The following is a 16,605-nucleotide window of genomic DNA, read 5'->3' as shown; positions in this document are numbered from 1 at the left end:
CGCGGCGTTTGGAAGAAGATGATGGATTGATTTTCTTATCTTATCTGATTAGGGTTTTCAACATCACCCAGAAACTCTTTGACGATGGATCTCAAAGCTGTCGAACCCCCGCCTTGAATTACAAACTAGACTATTTAGCTGTTGGCCGGTGTGCGATTTACACCTGTAGGCAGAAGAAATTATTACGAGGTGAAATATATCTCGCTCTATGTCATAACGACAGAGTACTGTGTGCTAATTCTCACTCTTTAATTTTTAGTATGGACAGTGTACAGACCCATTTTGTTCCATTACTCCCATTCAGAATACATCCAATATATCCCCGCCTTTTTGCGCAACCCTGATTCAATAGCAATCCATATCCCGAGACGCGGGAAACTCAGGATGGCGGCGGACGGACCCAAGTTCACGGTTCGGCCGCTGTCGAAACAGCCCAGAAACGATCAGAAGGACTCCTTCCGTGTCTCTCTGTCTCCGTCTTCCCTGCTCCTTGTGAAAGCTAGACCGGGCGATCTGTGTCGACTGGAATCGGCAGAAGGCCCCCCAGGGACGGCCATCGCGTGGGCTTCTGCTGAGAAAATTCCAGATACTGTTGTTCAGACATCGAGAGCTGTTCAGGATCTCTATGGCCTTAAGCTGGGAGAAAAGATATCGATTTATCGAGAGCATGAACCTTTGGACGAAATATCAGCAGTACGCCTCGAAGAATGCACAGACGCCAGCAGAATTTCTGCGTTTGGCGCGCTTCTGGAAACGGATAGACCGCACTGGGAGTGGGGTCTTGAATACCCCTTGTCTAAATGTGAGATCATCGCGGAAGGGATGGTGTTCGACTTAGACCTTAGGGGCAATCGTAGAACCTTTAGGGTGGCCGAAATCGAGCCTCTCACGCAAAGCCGGAGTAATACCATCTTTCAATTTACTTCCCGATCCAAGGTATCCATCGGACAGGCCTTGCGACGTCAGACTCTTCCTTCCTCACTTGTCGTGTCGCCCACAGGACTGGGTGGCCTTGGCCAGCAAGTAATGCAGATCAATGAGAGGCTTCGTGACTTTACATTCCAGGAGCATAACGTGGCCATGCCTTCATTTTATCGGAATAGTGGCGGGATTTTAATCTACGGCCCAAAAGGTACAGGGAAGAGCACACTCTTATCCAAACTCGGTGCTGCAGGGTGGAAGAAAGTGCTCACCATCAACAGCTCTGTACTGAACAGAAACCGAGGCGATGGGGAGGTGCTGTTGCGCAAGATCTTCACCGAAGCTCTTCAGTCTCAGCCATGCCTTATTGCCATAGACCAATTGGATTACCTCGCTCCCAAAAATCGACCTAATGATTCATCTATATGTTCAGCACTCTGTGAAGCCCTGGATAGTCTACAGGATGCAAAAGTTCTCGTGGCCGCCTGCACAAGGCACCCGAACGATGTTGACGACAGCCTTAGAACACCCCATCGGTTTGGCGTCGAGATCGAGTTACCCGTTCCGACCGCTAAGGGGCGAGAAGAGATTCTGCTATCCATCCGAGGAACGTCCAATGTGCCAAATGACCATCAATTAGCAAAATTGGCAGAACGGACTCACGGATACGTCGGTGCCGACCTGTTTTCGTTATTGCAGCTTTCGTGTAGAAAAGCGCAGACTAGGCAAATATTGCAATTGGAACAGGGCAAGTCGTGTTCGAATGAGCAACATATTTCGGGACTGGCAACACCTTCGGAGAGCGGCGCTCCCGATGAGAATTTCCTTCAAATCGATGATACGGATATATCACTCGCGCTTCAAGAAACTCGCCCGACGGCGATGAGAGAGGTTTTCCTGGAGACGCCCAAAGTGAAATGGAGTGATATTGGTGGACTACATGAAATAAAAGAGCGTCTTCGGAAGGCGGTGGAGAGACCACTCAAAGTAAAGACTGAACTCAACCCACTGAGCAAGTTTGCTCGCTAGGAAAAAAAAAACCACGAAATGGCTAACATGTCTTGATTAGTTTCCTGACCGAATGAAACGACTGAACATAAGCGGCAAGAAGGGTATTTTGCTATACGGTCCTCCTGGTTGTTCTAAAACACTGATGGTCAAAGCACTGGCGACTGAAGCCGGGTTGAACTTTCTGGCAGTTAAAGGGGCTGAGATCTTGAGTATGTATGTCGGGGAGTCGGAACGGGCACTCCGTGAGATATTTCGAAAAGCACGATCGGCCAGCCCGAGCATTATATTTTTTGACGAGATTGATGCAATTGCTTCGCGACGAGGCAGTAGTGCAGCTCAGGGGGGCGGCGGTGGTATTAATGTGCTAACGACTTTGCTCAATGAAATGGACGGGATTGAAGAGCTGAAAAACGTGCTTGTTGTTGCGGCAACGAACAAGCCGGAGGTTCTCGACCCTGCCCTTATGCGCCCTGGGAGACTGGATAATATTCTGTATATTGGGCCCCCAGACATGCAGGCGCGGAAGGAGATTTTAAACATCTGGATTAGTAAATCGGAAGTGGATGACGACGTCGATATTGACATGTTAGCCGAGGTGACTGAAGGATACTCTGGAGCGGAGATGGTTAATATCTGTGAAACTGCAGCCGACGGTGCCCTAGACGAGGAGGAAGAGACTGGCCAGCAGCAAAGAATAGGATGGAGACACTTTGAATCTGCATTGGACCAGGTGCCCAGGCAGATATCATCGGCGGTGATTCAGGGTTATGAGAGATGGAGAGACGAGATGAAATGAACATGACCAAATAAACATCAATTCTTCCCTCAATGACATGCATATTTTGATTTTATTCCTCTCGTCTCTTTCTCTCACTTATCCAAGTGGAACTCTGCAGCCGTACATACATAGGTCGCCATTCTCACGCTATCGACTTGCCAACCGTGTGCAGGACGAGATGGACCTGGAGATAGGATATTTACATCCAGCCAGGAGCGCTTTATTTTATAAGCCAGAGCGTGTACACACTTGATACACACAAAAATACCACCAGAGTTAAGCAAGCACTCATGCTCTTCTACATATTACATATTACATATTACAGCTGTCTGGGAAAGTGCTTCAGCAGTGGACAAGCTCCACTACGATCTAATAAAAATCTCTGTAAATATATATATAAGATTTGTGGCTTGGAACTGGCCTTGCTTGTCTTGCCTTTCACAACAAGCTAGAGCAACCGCCGGCTATTAAAAAGATCTGTCTATATTTTATATTGTCATACCCGTGGAGACATCTCTTCTACGTTTGGGCCTCATATATCTCTGTTACGTACAGATTATTAGAGAGATCAATATCTCAGTTAATCGCAGAACTAAACCAGCGAATAATTAAAACAATATTTAGAGGCGGTAGAATGTAATATAACATAGGATTATAATACAGAGTTACATGAATTCAGCATCAGCAGTGTTTCTTTCTTTTCTTTCTTTTCTTTCTTTCTTTCTTTTTCGGTTTCGGAATCCTTGGCAGATGTCGTTGAGTTTATCGCGCTTCTGCCGCCTCAAGCTTCGCCAACCATCAACTACAGCGCAGGAGCACCCGCGACAACTGAAACAGCTTCCATATGGCTGCTCATCAGCGCGTCTTTTCACTCAATTAGCTGTTATTGTTATTTTGCTATTCTCCTCCGTTTCTTGGTCTCCCTCTCTGTGTGTGAGATTTGGAGTGAAGCTTTCGCAGTTTCTAGCTCACCCATTGCCGCGATGCGTTCTCGATCGCCCTCCCGGTCCCGATCTCCCTCTCCAGCACACTCCCGCGGTCGTCGTAGGTCGCATACACCTGTTCGCTCGCATTCGCGGCGGAGGTCTCCTTCGTTGCGATCCCGCCATTCAGATGCCTCGCGATCCCGGGCCCGCTTGAGAGATGCAAGCCCCGGTCTGTCACCAAGGCGGAATGGGCATCGGGATGGAAGCAGATCTCCCCCTCCACGCAATAGAACCCGCAGTAGAAGCTTGAGCAGAGGTCGCGGCGATCGTCGATATCGAGACAGAAGCTTCACACGAAACCCAAGCCGCGGTACCCCTCCTCGGACCAGTTCGAAGGTAGCGTCCATTTTTCTTCACTGTGCCACTTCTGATTTTTTGTTTTCAAAGGAGAAAAAAAAAAAAGAAAGAAAGAAAAGATAATCATGTCCCATACGTCGCAATTCGATGTATCTAGTTCTGCAAGCTATTGTCTCGTAAATTCTTTGATGCTAATCGGGATTTTACAGATTGTTGTTGAGAAGTTAACCAAGAACGTGAATGAAAATCATCTACGCGAAATTTTCGGCGCCTATGGGGAAATACAAAGCTTGGAATTGCCCATGAACCCACAATGTACGTGATGGGTTCATTTATTATCATCATCCTTGCTTTGATCATATTGTTTGTCTGACAAATTACACGCGCAGTTATGATCAACCGCGGCACCGCCTATATTCTATACTACGAAGTAGCAGATGCGGAAGCAGCTATATCGCATATGCACGAAGCGCAACTTGATGGCGCTGTCCTCAACGTATCCATTGTCCTGCCTCGCCGCACGTTTTCTCGCTCTCCTCCGCCAGCTCGGAACAGGGGTGATTTTGGCCGCTTTGACCGACCTGCTCACGGGAGGCCTTATGGTCGAGGAGCCGGCTTGGATTCTGGAAGACCTCCGCCTTCGGGAGGCCGGTATCGCTCTCCCCCGCCCCGTCGTGCATCCCCCCGGCGTTTTGCCGGTCCCCGCGGCATGGAAAGACACGATCTATATCGTCCTCGGTCGATTTCGAGATCACGCTCCCCGCGGGGTCGCTCGCCTTCCTATTCCTCGCGATCGCGTTCCAGAACTCCGCCGCCACGCAGAAGGCCTCATAGGGATAGCCCCCCTCGTCGTAGGAGACGGGCCTCCAGCTACAGTAGCTACAGCGACCGTGGCCGGAGCCGGAGCAGAAGCAGAAGCCTGAGTCGCAGCCGAAGTCCTAGTCAGAGCCGCAGCCGTCGCGGTGGCGGAAGGCGGTAGGTGGTTATTTCCTAGGAGGTGGTTCTACTAATGTATTTGTTTCCTAAAACTATTGTAACTTCTATGCGAAACGGTGAGCGATAGGGAAAAAAGGACCTACAGGGCCTATGGTTTCATAGTCATGGCGTATGAAATAATACACTCGTTTCGGATTACAGTGCTATGCTTTAGGGAGTGAGTTGGGAAAAAAAGAAAGAAAAAAAAATTACTCAATTGAAGGCCCATCATTAAACCCGTGTAGAATCCATCACCCTTAGATGCAAAGGGTCTAGGCGAGAATCAATCAAAAAACTGACTCAGAAGAAAGCGCACCACCCGATGTACATAGCAGCCAGATGCTTTATACTTGTGGCTTGAATGATCAGCTCCTCCACATGGCCACCTACAGATAGCGGAACGGATTCGCCAGGCAGCAAGCCTCGCAGTTTGTTTCGTACAGACTCGAGGACCCCTTCGGGTGTATCTGGGACTTTCGGGTTTGTTCGTTTCTTGCTTGCGGGTTAGCGAGTCCATTGATGAAACTAAACTCCTAGCAAAGGAGGGAGGGCTATGTGCTGTTGTGGAACAACCAACCTTTCTGCCAATAAAGTCTGTTGTGGGATCGTGTAGGAAGGTCTCCAGGATGGTCATGAGCGAATCCTCGTTTTGTCGTAACAAGCCAAGTGTGAGCTCGCAGGTCTTTCGGAATGGTCCTGGATCCCAGTTTTAGGAGTGCGAATCTTGAAGAGGAGGTAGGGGTGGTTTAAAAATACTAACCATTATATCCATATGCTCCGAATGCGTTGATCATATTTTGCGTCAACCGGAATGGAACCAATTCGGGTTTATCGAATGTCAATCCCTTGGGAAACGTCAGTACCGCCTTGCTTTGGCTTTTTTGTATGAATACGGGACTTAGGTGCATACCTTGTCAAAAAGACAGTTAAAATCAACATGGAGTACCCCGCCGCTATTCTCCTCGAAGAGTATATTCTCGCCATGCCTGTCTCCGAGACTAGTATATCAAACAGCTTTAGATTAACCGGGATCACGTTATCTAGGTGTCTCGGGGGTGAAAACTTACCCCAAGCAATAGCCGACCATGGACATCACAGCGCTGCTCCTAGTGTATTTCAAACGTGCAGTGAACCATGCACCAGGCTCGGGGAACATTTCAACAAACCATTCATGTAGAACCGGAGGATAACTGCGTATCTTTAGAACGTACGTCCTTCGGGGATGGAAAGGGGATATATGACTTACGCTGCTAGGATTTTGTTGGTGAAAAGATGAAGCTTTGATGGATCCGTACATGCTTCATTCAGATAGTGCCCGATTTCCTTGTACTACAAAATTAGTCAGTACAATCTAGAAGGGGTTCGCAATATGAGGTAAAATGCGTACGTTCGGAGTAATCCCCCTTTCCTTGAGAAGCCTGGTCACGAGCTCTCTCAAAGTCCTTAGGTTGTCAACCCATTCAATAAGCCCACATTCTTCGTTTAACGGAGTTACCGCATAAGTTTTGATGTCTGACACGTAGTTAGGAAAATGACCTGTTGCATTTTGTGTTTTTTAAGAGGAATAGGTATCCGCCGGCTCACATAGACGTCTCTTGCTTGACTCAACATCCCGTTTCAAAAATCGGTTAATCATGCTATTGAACTCCATCAACCGCTGGTCTTTGCGAAGATCATCTTTTGGCTTGCATAGGAGGCTGTAAATGTTTCCGTCTGAGCCCCGGATACTGATCTTACGGGGTTTCTGCAGCGAGTTGAGAACGAGAGCATCGTCGAGAACGGCTGATAATATAAAGTTAGACAGGCATGAAGGGTTTTAGGAAATATGAAGTATTGCTTACTTTCAATGGTAATGGGGTCATGAGGGAAAGCTCGAAATGATTTCAAAAAGGACGGTTCATGGTTCGTGGGTAATACTGGAGTCAAGGTTGCTTCTAACGGTATAACAAGTCTGCAGGGTGCCGTCCTGTGGTTGAAGCCAAGGGTTCTTGCCAGGCTAACCTTTGGAGTCTTATCTTCAATGGATGTGTTACACAACTTCAACAATTCCTCCGAAAGTCGCTGCCCTTGGTTAATGATACTCCGGAGCTCCGAAGCTGACATGTCGGTTTTCATTTTTTTGGTAGCCTCCTGTTATCATCAGTAATGCCGTGCCTAATAATCGGGACATACACATACCGTTATCTTCTGAAGGCACGACATGCCCCGAGATGCCCTATCTTTAGACGAGGACTTCAACACTGCAAGAACAGTCCATAGGGCTTGCTGTGGGAATGAATTTGCTGTTTTTACCACAATCTGAGTGAGGATATTGTACACGGTTGAGTTGCTATGGCAAATTCGAGCGACTACTTGCGGGAGGATGGTGAAAAGCTGGGAACATCAGCAAAATATTTTAATAAGTGGTGTCAATGTTATACACACCAATGCAGCAGGTATCCGATTGAAGTATTTGCGCAACTGCGTATGCATGTCATCAAGGCATTTTTTTCTCTGAGCCATGCTGTATTTTTGAAATTCCCTAGAGAATAGTCAGCAGAAAGTCATAAGTGGAAATTTATCAGATCTCACTCATTATCACCCCTCTTAGGATCGAATGGTTGGTCCACAGCAGTAGCGTGCTCCAACCATAAAGTCAAAACTTTGGGTAGAGTCTGGAAGACATATTTGTTGCCGTGGGCGAGTGAACGAAGAAAATTGTCAATAACAAGTTTTGACGCCTCACCACTCAAGCTAGAGATTCACCTGTTAGCCATGTGCTCCAACCGTGTGGATATTTATCATACATACTATATTTGTGCTTCTTTACCCAAAGGCTTTGACTTTTCTGAATCCAGGATTTTCGTGTAATGCCTCCCTAGGTAATAGTGTGCTTTCTCCCACCTAAGGAGAGTAAGTAGACCGCTTATGCACGGATACAACGAAAATGCCTGATGCAAGATAGGGGAATTGATCGTCGTGAGACCACTTACCGACTATGGAATTTAATAGCCTGCCTGTACCTTTGAACGATAACTTCTGACTGTGTTTGGCCAGCGCTATCCATCCATTTTGCGAGCAAAAGATGTGCCTTTAATAGTGAGCAGAATACAAAATATTAAGAATGGAAAATGTCTATCTTACCCTAGCTGTAACCATGTTTTGCTTCTGTTGTCGATCAGGGGCTACTGATAGAAATGTCTCTTCTGACGGAGCGTAATCATGAGCAGTAAATGCATTTGCTGCAATCGCACCTTCTAAAGTCTGTATTGCCTTTCTATGGTGACCTTCTTTCCACAAAAGCCTAGCGTGTTCAATAGTAGCTGACGTATCATCAAGCTCATGAGCATGAAGAACGGCATTGAATGCCTGCTCCGTGCAGTTTGCTTTACGAGCAAGACGAGCGACACGCAGCCAAAGTGAGGCAAGGTCGGAAGAATCAAACGAAGAGCTTTTATTACCCAAGTCAGCTCTACTCTTAGCGGGAACAAGAGCACCTATTTATGCTGGAGACTTACGTCAATTCCATTGTTGCTCGCCTCAACCCGAGAAGGTATTGTTTATCAGCGATACATCCACCAAGAATATCCAATCGACGGTCCAATGTCTCAAAAAGTGCGATTCGATCCTCTCGAGTTTTGGGAGCTGGAGACGTGAGTAGCTCGATTTCGGCAAGAGCATGGAGTTTAAGGACGTTATCATGACTTGCATGGAACGATGCCACTGAATTTGATGTGAATCCTTTCGCGACGTTAAGACGTAACTTCGTGATTGTATCTTTGAATTTTCCGAGTTTCCCATGACGGAGCATACTAAGAGCTGAGCCTATTGCAACATTAAAGTCCCCAACAGCTTGATCAGAGGCTATCCTCACGTAATTATCCAATCTGTCCCATCTACCGGTCAACCATGATGCTTCCATAGCGATGGGGAGCATTTTCGGTAGCGTGGACTTCGCCAACTCGAGGGTGTCGAATTGGTTGAGAAGACCAACTAGATATGTCTCAGCGGGATGTTCAGTTTCAGTGCAGTGAAAATAAAAATGATCATACCGTGTTGGCCTGACTCCTTCAGGCATGTCAATAAATTTTCCTGGGCATATCCGTTTGTCGGGTCTGTTTTGAGCTGCAACTCATACCAACTTTGAGCCGCCACCCATCGGCCCGCTTTGCGGTGCTCAAGTATCTGCTGGTCAATATTAAGAACATGAAGATAAGCGGAAATACCTTCTATACCATCCGGTTCGTCGATTTGCGTATATATTTCCTGCAGCCTTTGATAAAGAGGTTCAAGGTTAGCGACATTTGTGTCACCCTTCTGATGCTGTTGTTGTTGCTGTTGTATATACTGCTCCCAATGGAAAAGTGCTCTTGAGAAGGATTTGCATTCGACCGCCCGCTTCGATATGATCTCAGCAGGTACACAGGAGAGAAGCTCCTCAACGAGTTTTATTTGAGATGCCCATGAATTAAGCACTGGATCTCGGTTTGACCGATGATTGATGGCAACAGCAAGGCTAGTATATTCTTTTTTCTTTCCATGGAGCCATCGAGATAGGTAATCAAGAACCGAAAAAACGCTCTTTCACAGGTCCATTGTTAGCATATTTCACATTGTCTATGACGAAGACAGATAACGTACCTCACTACACAAAATTATGTTTTCTCTGATTTGATGATTATTTTCGGGAAGCGGGTACTGGAGGACATTTAGCAACTCCTTCTTTAAATCGTCCCTTTGATTCTGATCACCGCTGAGCGCCAGATTCAGAGCTGCAAAGGGGAGAAGAAATGCGGCGATAGATATGTCTTGACTTCGTATGATCCTGCTGCTGACGCTGAAAATTATAACCACATTTTCGCCTTTCCCTTTTTGTAGCATGTCGAGTGTAAAAGTTCGGAGCCACTCAGGATGGCTTAGTTTCGATGAAAACAAAGGGTAATCACAGCTTGTGCTTATGGCGCCAATTGTAACAGTATATTTTGAACTTAGAAACGGTGTCAAAGTGTTTCTCACATATTCAGGCAACGAAAGCCACCGTCGGTAATACTCATTTGCTTGGCTGTCTTGCGAACGGGGATGAATGACCAAATCCAGATTGCAAAGTTTCAGCAGCGCCTGCATAGCGTATGCAAGGAAACCCTGAGCTCTGGTATTCGAGGCTGATAGGAAGGCCTCGACCAAAACATGCTGGAGGAAAAATAATATAAAATCTAAAGTTTCTTCCGCACTATCGAAGTTCGACAAAACGAGGATATCCTTCTTTTCTTTAACCAATTCGATTCGATTGGGGTCCAAGCATCCAATGTGGCCCAGACACCGTGCAGAGAGGTTCATTATTGTAGGAGATGTGGGATTAAATTTGGAGCTACAATCCAATAATGAACGGGTTAACTGGGCCACGATACCGTCCAGCTGTTCGTTAGTAATGACCCGGTGAATAAATTCCTCGTTTTCCAGCAATTCTCGGTCAAGCTCCTTCAGTGCTTGTTCAACAACTACTTGGTTCTCATTTTGACATCGTCGGCAGAATGTCTTGAATCGGGTTTGAAGGTCCATTCGCCCCTTAAGCTTCTGGATCTCTTTCTCGTATTCCGCCATGGAGGGGATAGATGATAGCGAGGGCATGGTATCGAAAGCATTTTTCACAACAGCCTTATGCTCAGTCAAAATGTGACCGACAAGGCTAAATGCCCGTTCCCTGCTCTCTAGCTGGAATGTGTCCCAATTTTTGATAATGATCGAAAATGTCTGGTCGATCAGGGGTTCGATCTCGACCTCATCGAGCGAAGTCATGATGATACTCCACGACGCAAAAGCTTGATCACAAAGCTCCGGTATATCTAATGCTGATCGCAAGCAAGCACAAATCTACAGTGAATGAGCTACATATAGCTCATGTCGATTAACTTTGGAATACGGAAGACTAACCTGTGGTAGAGCGATGGTAATATTACCTTTCGCTATCTTTACCATCTCTCCAATAGCGATTATATTCCTCTTCTTCTCTACAATAGGCTGTCGGATTTGAAAATCGTTAACGACGTGGGCGAACTCGGTAATGATCCCTAAAACATGTTCTTCAATGAAATTTGCGACCAGCTCTTCTCTGTTTAAAGAATCAATTCCTTGCTCTGGCTTTCGCGGTGTAAGGGATGCAAGAAGCTTGAGCGCTTTGTAATACTAAACTCGCGATGTGAGCGTTCGTACAATTTGATAACCATTCATCTTTCCATCTTACCTTGGATCTTTCGGCATTAGTAGAATCCCCCAACCCTTTGAGAAGCTCGCAAGCAATAAGAATTGGTTCCGCTCGAACCCATCCTGCTAAATCGTGGACCTGAAACTCGGGCGACATCTCGTTAAAAATTGATACAACCATCGCATTATGATCGCTTGTCGGCTGGGTTAACAGCAGGGTGAGAATCGACGCTAAATTATTCTTTCTTGTGCAAAGCTGGTAAGGGGATTGTTTCTCATCATATGTGGCCCCGATGCGTGCTATAATGTCGGACTTTCTCATCAAGACAAGGTATGGCAAAACGTGAACTTCGGTCAGCCTCAAGAAATTATCTACCTTCATACCAAGAAGGTCGCACAGCTGATCCGCCATTTGTGGTCGACTGTGGATGTTTTTTACAATCACAACAGAGAGTGTCCTCCAAAATGGCCTACAAAGGGCACCCGGGGTCACTCCTAGATGCTGGGCAAGTTTTGAAAGCTGATACCAGTCAGCAGATAGCAATGGAAGATCGGAGAAATAAAAAGAGGGCCCACCCCGGTATAAGCAATAGCACTAATGAATGGATTTGGATGACCAAGATATTCGAAAAGACGAAGAAGAATGATGTTCATTTCCTCATCCCCAGAAACCCTTTTACTTGTCAGTCACGATTTCTATGTATCCAAGTATGAGAGCTCTTACTCTGCTAAACGACCCAAAGCCATGATCGAGGTTTCTTGAATTGGCATATCAACTTTTTCGAGAACATTTTGTAAATATTCTAGCGCAATTACGAAATTAGCCCGACGAATATCTGAGCTCAGGTTTGCTCGTAGAAAGGCAGGTAAAGTTTGTCTACCATCAAATATTAGCTTATATATACCAGCTTCATCCATAATTGAAAGCCTACTTACCCTGCAGCCATCCTCAGCTCTCTGAGGGAGCTGCGGAGGGATTGAAGACACCATTCGCCCAATGGGGATGAATGTAGTGCAACATTTTCGTTTTTTGGATCATGCATCACAATATTCCTAATCCCAAACATGGCGGCTATTCGAGCCTTCCTAGATCCTTGAACAACGGGAATTATTTCAGTTATAGTTTTACATATTTCGCTGAAATGTGAGCTCTCCTGAGGCCGATTGTTAGGGAGTCTCGGTGAAATACTATCGCAAATCAAACATCGGAATTGAGGCCCAGTAACATTGCTTGGCTGCTCCATCACCAAACTTCCCGCACCAGCACAGGCAATCCTCCCAATCATAGTTAAAACCTCACATTGGTCCTCCTCTGATAGCTTCGGTAGAGCATTTCTGTACAGAAAGTTAGTGCTTTTCGTCGGTTGAAGCTGTGATATATGTGAAAGCTTACAAAACGATTTGACTTAGCCCATCTATACCTGTTGTTGGATGAGAAGACAGTAGATGGTATACAGTGGTTGTAACGGTCTGTACGAGGTCTGTGACGGGCGTTTCCTCCTCTGGGTTAGAGAGTCGGGGTCTTTTCCTTGCTCGATCGCTCTCAGTAGTGTTACCATCCTCGAAAATTGGCCGGCTTGGAGATTTCGGGATGGACAGAGTCATTGGATTACCGCTTTGAGTCCTGGAGTGTGGAAGAGCAGGTAATTTCGCATCAGCTGAAGCTCCAATGTGGTGGAATCCCTATTCAGGATCCTAATAATGACCATCTACAAAAATTCCCTTAGCAGCTACAGAAACATGTGAACACAAGATAACTCTCACCTGAAATGACTGATGCAATTTCCGAAACCCTGCGTCATCCTGCCTGCGATCAAACAGGGGCTCAGAGAAGTGATCCTCAATGAAACGGCCAACTTCAGGAGAACTAAGAGAAAGCCGTATAGCATCACTAAGCAGCTGGCTTAGTGCTTGTTGGACATCCATAATTTGATAAAGTTTCGTGGAGTTCAGCAAATCGATTCCACACTGCAACCATATTTGCCTCGCCTGTTGGTCTAGACATAACCCTTGTGACACTTTCAACGAGTGCGAGTATAACTTGCGCGAGAGCGTGACAAAGTCAAGAAGGCTCCCCAACTGTTCTTCTACTTGTGTGGTCGTTGAGACTTGCAGCCATTCGAGCATAACGGCCCATAACTTTTGTTGACAGTAAAGCACCCAAGTAAGAACCCGGCGAAGATTGGCTATGCCAGATGCTGGCAGAGTAATATGGAACGGAGGGCAGGCTACCGCCTCGAGTAGTTGAAGGCAAAGCTTAATGGCGTCTCCCGGGGTTCCTAACTTGACCCTTCTGGTAAACATCGAGCGCGGGAGAGACAACTTGTCCAGGCAAGTCGACAAGATACGTGAGGGTCCGGGGAAATACAACGGGGCGTTACACCCGACCTCTGAAGCACCAACGGCTTCCAGTGAATATAGTACATCTGCGTTACTTATGTCAACATCTGACCCTTAATATTATGAGATTTCTGAGGCAACTAACCACCAATACAAGCTTGGATCAGTGTATGCACTGACCGAGATGAATGCCATAGTTGGGGCCCTTTGAATTGGGAAACATAAATAGTTGATAGGAGGCTATAAATCTTGTCTTTTATAGAGCACTGGCCCCATATGAAGAGGAGAGAAAACAGCTCATGAATAAGCCAGGCAAACAGAGGCGCATGAATATCTTTCTTCCCAAGGATTTCAGGGTCGGATATTTCGTGCAGGACCTGGGGACATCTGCGCACTGCCAATCGTATAATATCAAGACAATCTAAGATCTGTCCCTCCAATTCTTCTCCCAAAACCCGAGATCTAAAAGACGGCTGTAGGCCAGCTTTTACCACGACGCATATCAAGTTATGTACGTCGGTGATATTGTCTTCCAGATTAAATTGGCTCCCTTCATCTTGGCCCAAAATTTCCTGACGTAGCTGGGAGAAAGTTTCTCGGCTGATCGCATGTCTCTGATTTGGGCTAGGAGACAGGTGAGGCGCAAGATGGGCAGCCAAAATCGAAGAAGCTGGTTCCGCGACCGCAGGGCCTTGAAGCCTTGTTGCCTTTTCTGACGCCATTTAGAATGCTGTGGTCCATCAGGAACAGAACGGTTGAGAAGCTGAGAATCCCCGCAGGGGGTTGCAGGAGCACATTCAACACAGTATATGTAAAACACTACTTTGTGATTACATCTGAACATTTGAATGGCACAACCTGCTGGTTCATCAGCCTCTTTTGCACCTAGATATCAGGCTCCGCTTGTTGATACTGGATCAACCAGCCGAAATCGAACTTGGGCGGCTGTGTGGTTATGTAATACATCTGATACCGTGTTGGCTGTGCCGCGTATCAAAATTACAACTGGAACAATCAAGCAGACCACCGCAGATGAACTCGGGCAAAATACGAAAACAGAGCAGATGGAACAGAACAGCCCTGGCATACGGTTTGCCAGTGATGCCCAAAAACATGAATATTTTATGGAGAAAGCCCTTGACATGGTATGTACTCAGGGGTGCTGTTCTCCGGGGTCATCTCGCTAATTCAAATGAACAAAAAGGGTGAAGAAGCCCTAGCAAGTGGTGAAACTCCAGTCGGCTGCGTACTCGTCCATAATGACGAAGTCATCGGGTCTGGTATGAACGACACGAATAAGTCGATGAACGTAAGGTTCAGAACACTTTTTTAATTTTATTTCAGCTAGCGCGGGTGATGCATGCTGATCTGATATTCATATAGGGGACCAGACATGCAGAATTCCTAGCTATTGAAGAAGTGTTGAGGAATTATCCACGAAGCATATTTCGTGAAACAGACCTCTACGTGACTGTTGAGCCATGTATAATGTGTGCATCTGCGTTAAGACAATACCAGATCAGGCATGTCTATTTTGGGTGCGCAAATGAACGTTTTGGAGGGACTGGAGGTGTCCTCAATTTACACTCGGAGTGAGTCCATGTCCACCTTCTACAACCGACAGGGATCCGTTGCTAAAACTACTCGGCATTACTTTCGGTAGCCCAGGAATTGATCCGCCATATGGCCTTACGGGAGGACTGTTCCGGAGGGAAGCAATTATGTTATTACGCCGATTTTATATCCAGGAGAATGAAAGAGGTACGTAATAATCAACATTCAACGACATTTATTATATAATGGCAGATCTTTATTCTTTTTCTCGCTTCAAAAACTCATCGTTCAACCTAGCGCCCAACCCAAAACCGAAAAAAGATCGGGAACTAAAGAATGATTTTGGCGAAGATGCGAGCATGGGGATGGAATTCGCGGAGATTTTGCCCCTGACATAACGCTTTCTTCGCATAACTCAGCTCCTGAGAGCCATTTTGCGCCGCACATTTCTTTTTCTTTTTTCTCTGCTGAAAAGGAACATGAAATTTATGGAATTTTCATCCACTATATATATACAATATTCACTTCAATCTCTAGGGAGAAACGTTGAAAGAAGCAGGAGCAACAGGAAAATAGTTTGACAGAGTACCCTTGGACAAACGACAGCTTAAAATAGAATATTATGACGAGGACGCGGCTTTTTGACGTTCTGCTTCTAGCTCTCGCTCAGCTTGTTGATAGTACTTCGCGGTGTCCACGCCGTGCTGTTAATCCGAAAATGTTAGTCAAGGTTCCAATAAAACTAACAAAATCTCGTATGAGCCGGAGAAATTATACCTGGTCGTGATTCACAAAATTGAACCAAGGAATGACATGGATGAATAGAGAGGAATATCGCGAATTCCGAGCTGCAACTCCTTGCATATAAGGCGAGAGCGACGAGACTCCGTATAGAGGCTCCCCTTTCTTAACCTTGTCAACCATCTCACGCATGTCCATTTCGACCTCCCGTTTATTTTCTGTAAAGCCGTAGAAGCGTTCTGTGGTGCGGGAAAAACAATGGATTGGTCAATTTGGAAATCCCCGAAAAGTTAACCAGGACGCCATTGAACAAAAGTCAACGTACTACATGATGTATTGTATACGGTGAGTAGGCCACCTAACATGCCAATTGCCGTTGCCAATCGCATAGCTTTGCCAAATGTTCCCGGCCTAGCACCCGCCGGATGCATTCGTTCCATCATCCAAAAGAGAGCCGGTGATGCTGCAGCAACGCCAGCCCCAACGGCATAATCGGACGGCCTTGCATATCCAAATACTCGTTTTACATGACTGCGATTAACGTTAGAAATAGAGCATATCGAGAATTGGTCTCGGAATTGGGACGAGCATACGGATCCGTATCAATTACCTAGGAGACAAAAGCAACTCCGAGTTAGTAAATTACGGACAGAGAGAGGGGAATGGGTGAAAAGGAAAACACATACGGGATAGTCAGTTTTCAGGACCCTTGGCGGAACAATTGGCCGGCCGTGATCGGTAGCCATGATGAAGATTGAGCTGGCTGGAAACACAGCCCTTGCGCATATATTGGATAGCTAAGCTTTGATGCCTTCACAATGC

General features: G+C 46.2%; 5 protein-coding genes across 5 annotated transcripts; 3 read left to right on the top strand and 2 right to left on the bottom strand.

The window, feature by feature from the left end:
• Positions 1–260: 260 nt before the first annotated feature.
• On the top strand, positions 261–2,779 carry HCBG_08333 (cell division cycle protein; the record flags this gene model as incomplete). The annotated part of the gene is made up of 2 exons (XM_045435382.1): positions 261–1,908; positions 1,991–2,779. The coding sequence occupies 2 exons, from the start codon at positions 385–387 to the stop codon at positions 2,726–2,728; spliced, it is 2,262 nt and encodes a 753-aa protein (XP_045283874.1).
• Positions 2,780–3,379: 600 nt separating this feature from the next.
• HCBG_08332 (uncharacterized protein) lies at positions 3,380–5,272 on the top strand (the record flags this gene model as incomplete). Its single annotated transcript, XM_045435381.1, has 4 exons — positions 3,380–3,639; positions 3,678–4,032; positions 4,203–4,308; positions 4,383–5,272. The coding sequence occupies 4 exons, from the start codon at positions 3,380–3,382 to the stop codon at positions 4,970–4,972; spliced, it is 1,311 nt and encodes a 436-aa protein (XP_045283873.1).
• On the bottom strand, positions 5,269–14,384 carry HCBG_08331 (uncharacterized protein; the record flags this gene model as incomplete). The annotated part of the gene is made up of 26 exons (XM_045435380.1): positions 5,269–5,460; positions 5,546–5,664; positions 5,729–5,813; positions 5,879–5,966; positions 6,036–6,158; positions 6,215–6,297; positions 6,356–6,480; positions 6,553–6,750; positions 6,810–7,098; positions 7,147–7,341; positions 7,393–7,489; positions 7,540–7,701; positions 7,759–7,851; positions 7,941–8,038; positions 8,092–8,398; positions 8,466–8,940; positions 9,000–9,528; positions 9,589–10,818; positions 10,879–11,130; positions 11,189–11,668; positions 11,725–11,821; positions 11,873–12,025; positions 12,085–12,483; positions 12,542–12,831; positions 12,913–13,574; positions 13,634–14,384. The coding sequence occupies 26 exons, from the start codon at positions 14,208–14,210 to the stop codon at positions 5,269–5,271; spliced, it is 7,398 nt and encodes a 2,465-aa protein (XP_045283871.1).
• HCBG_08330 (tRNA specific adenosine deaminase) lies at positions 14,337–15,440 on the top strand (the record flags this gene model as incomplete). The annotated part of the gene is made up of 4 exons (XM_045435379.1): positions 14,337–14,633; positions 14,872–15,080; positions 15,152–15,249; positions 15,340–15,440. 4 exons carry the CDS (start codon positions 14,337–14,339, stop codon positions 15,438–15,440), a joined length of 705 nt encoding a protein of 234 aa, XP_045283872.1.
• Positions 15,277–16,529, bottom strand: HCBG_08329 (NADH-ubiquinone oxidoreductase; the record flags this gene model as incomplete). The annotated part of the gene is made up of 5 exons (XM_045435378.1): positions 15,277–15,746; positions 15,820–16,022; positions 16,109–16,300; positions 16,369–16,393; positions 16,470–16,529. 5 exons carry the CDS (start codon positions 16,527–16,529, stop codon positions 15,663–15,665), a joined length of 564 nt encoding a protein of 187 aa, XP_045283870.1.
• Positions 16,530–16,605: the final 76 nt, after the last annotated feature.

This window comes from Histoplasma capsulatum, assembly GCF_000150115.1.
Source record: "Histoplasma capsulatum G186AR genomic scaffold supercont2.15, whole genome shotgun sequence".
Classification (NCBI taxonomy): Eukaryota; Fungi; Ascomycota; class Eurotiomycetes; order Onygenales; family Ajellomycetaceae; genus Histoplasma; species Histoplasma capsulatum.
This window is presented reverse-complemented; position numbering and strand designations above follow the sequence as displayed.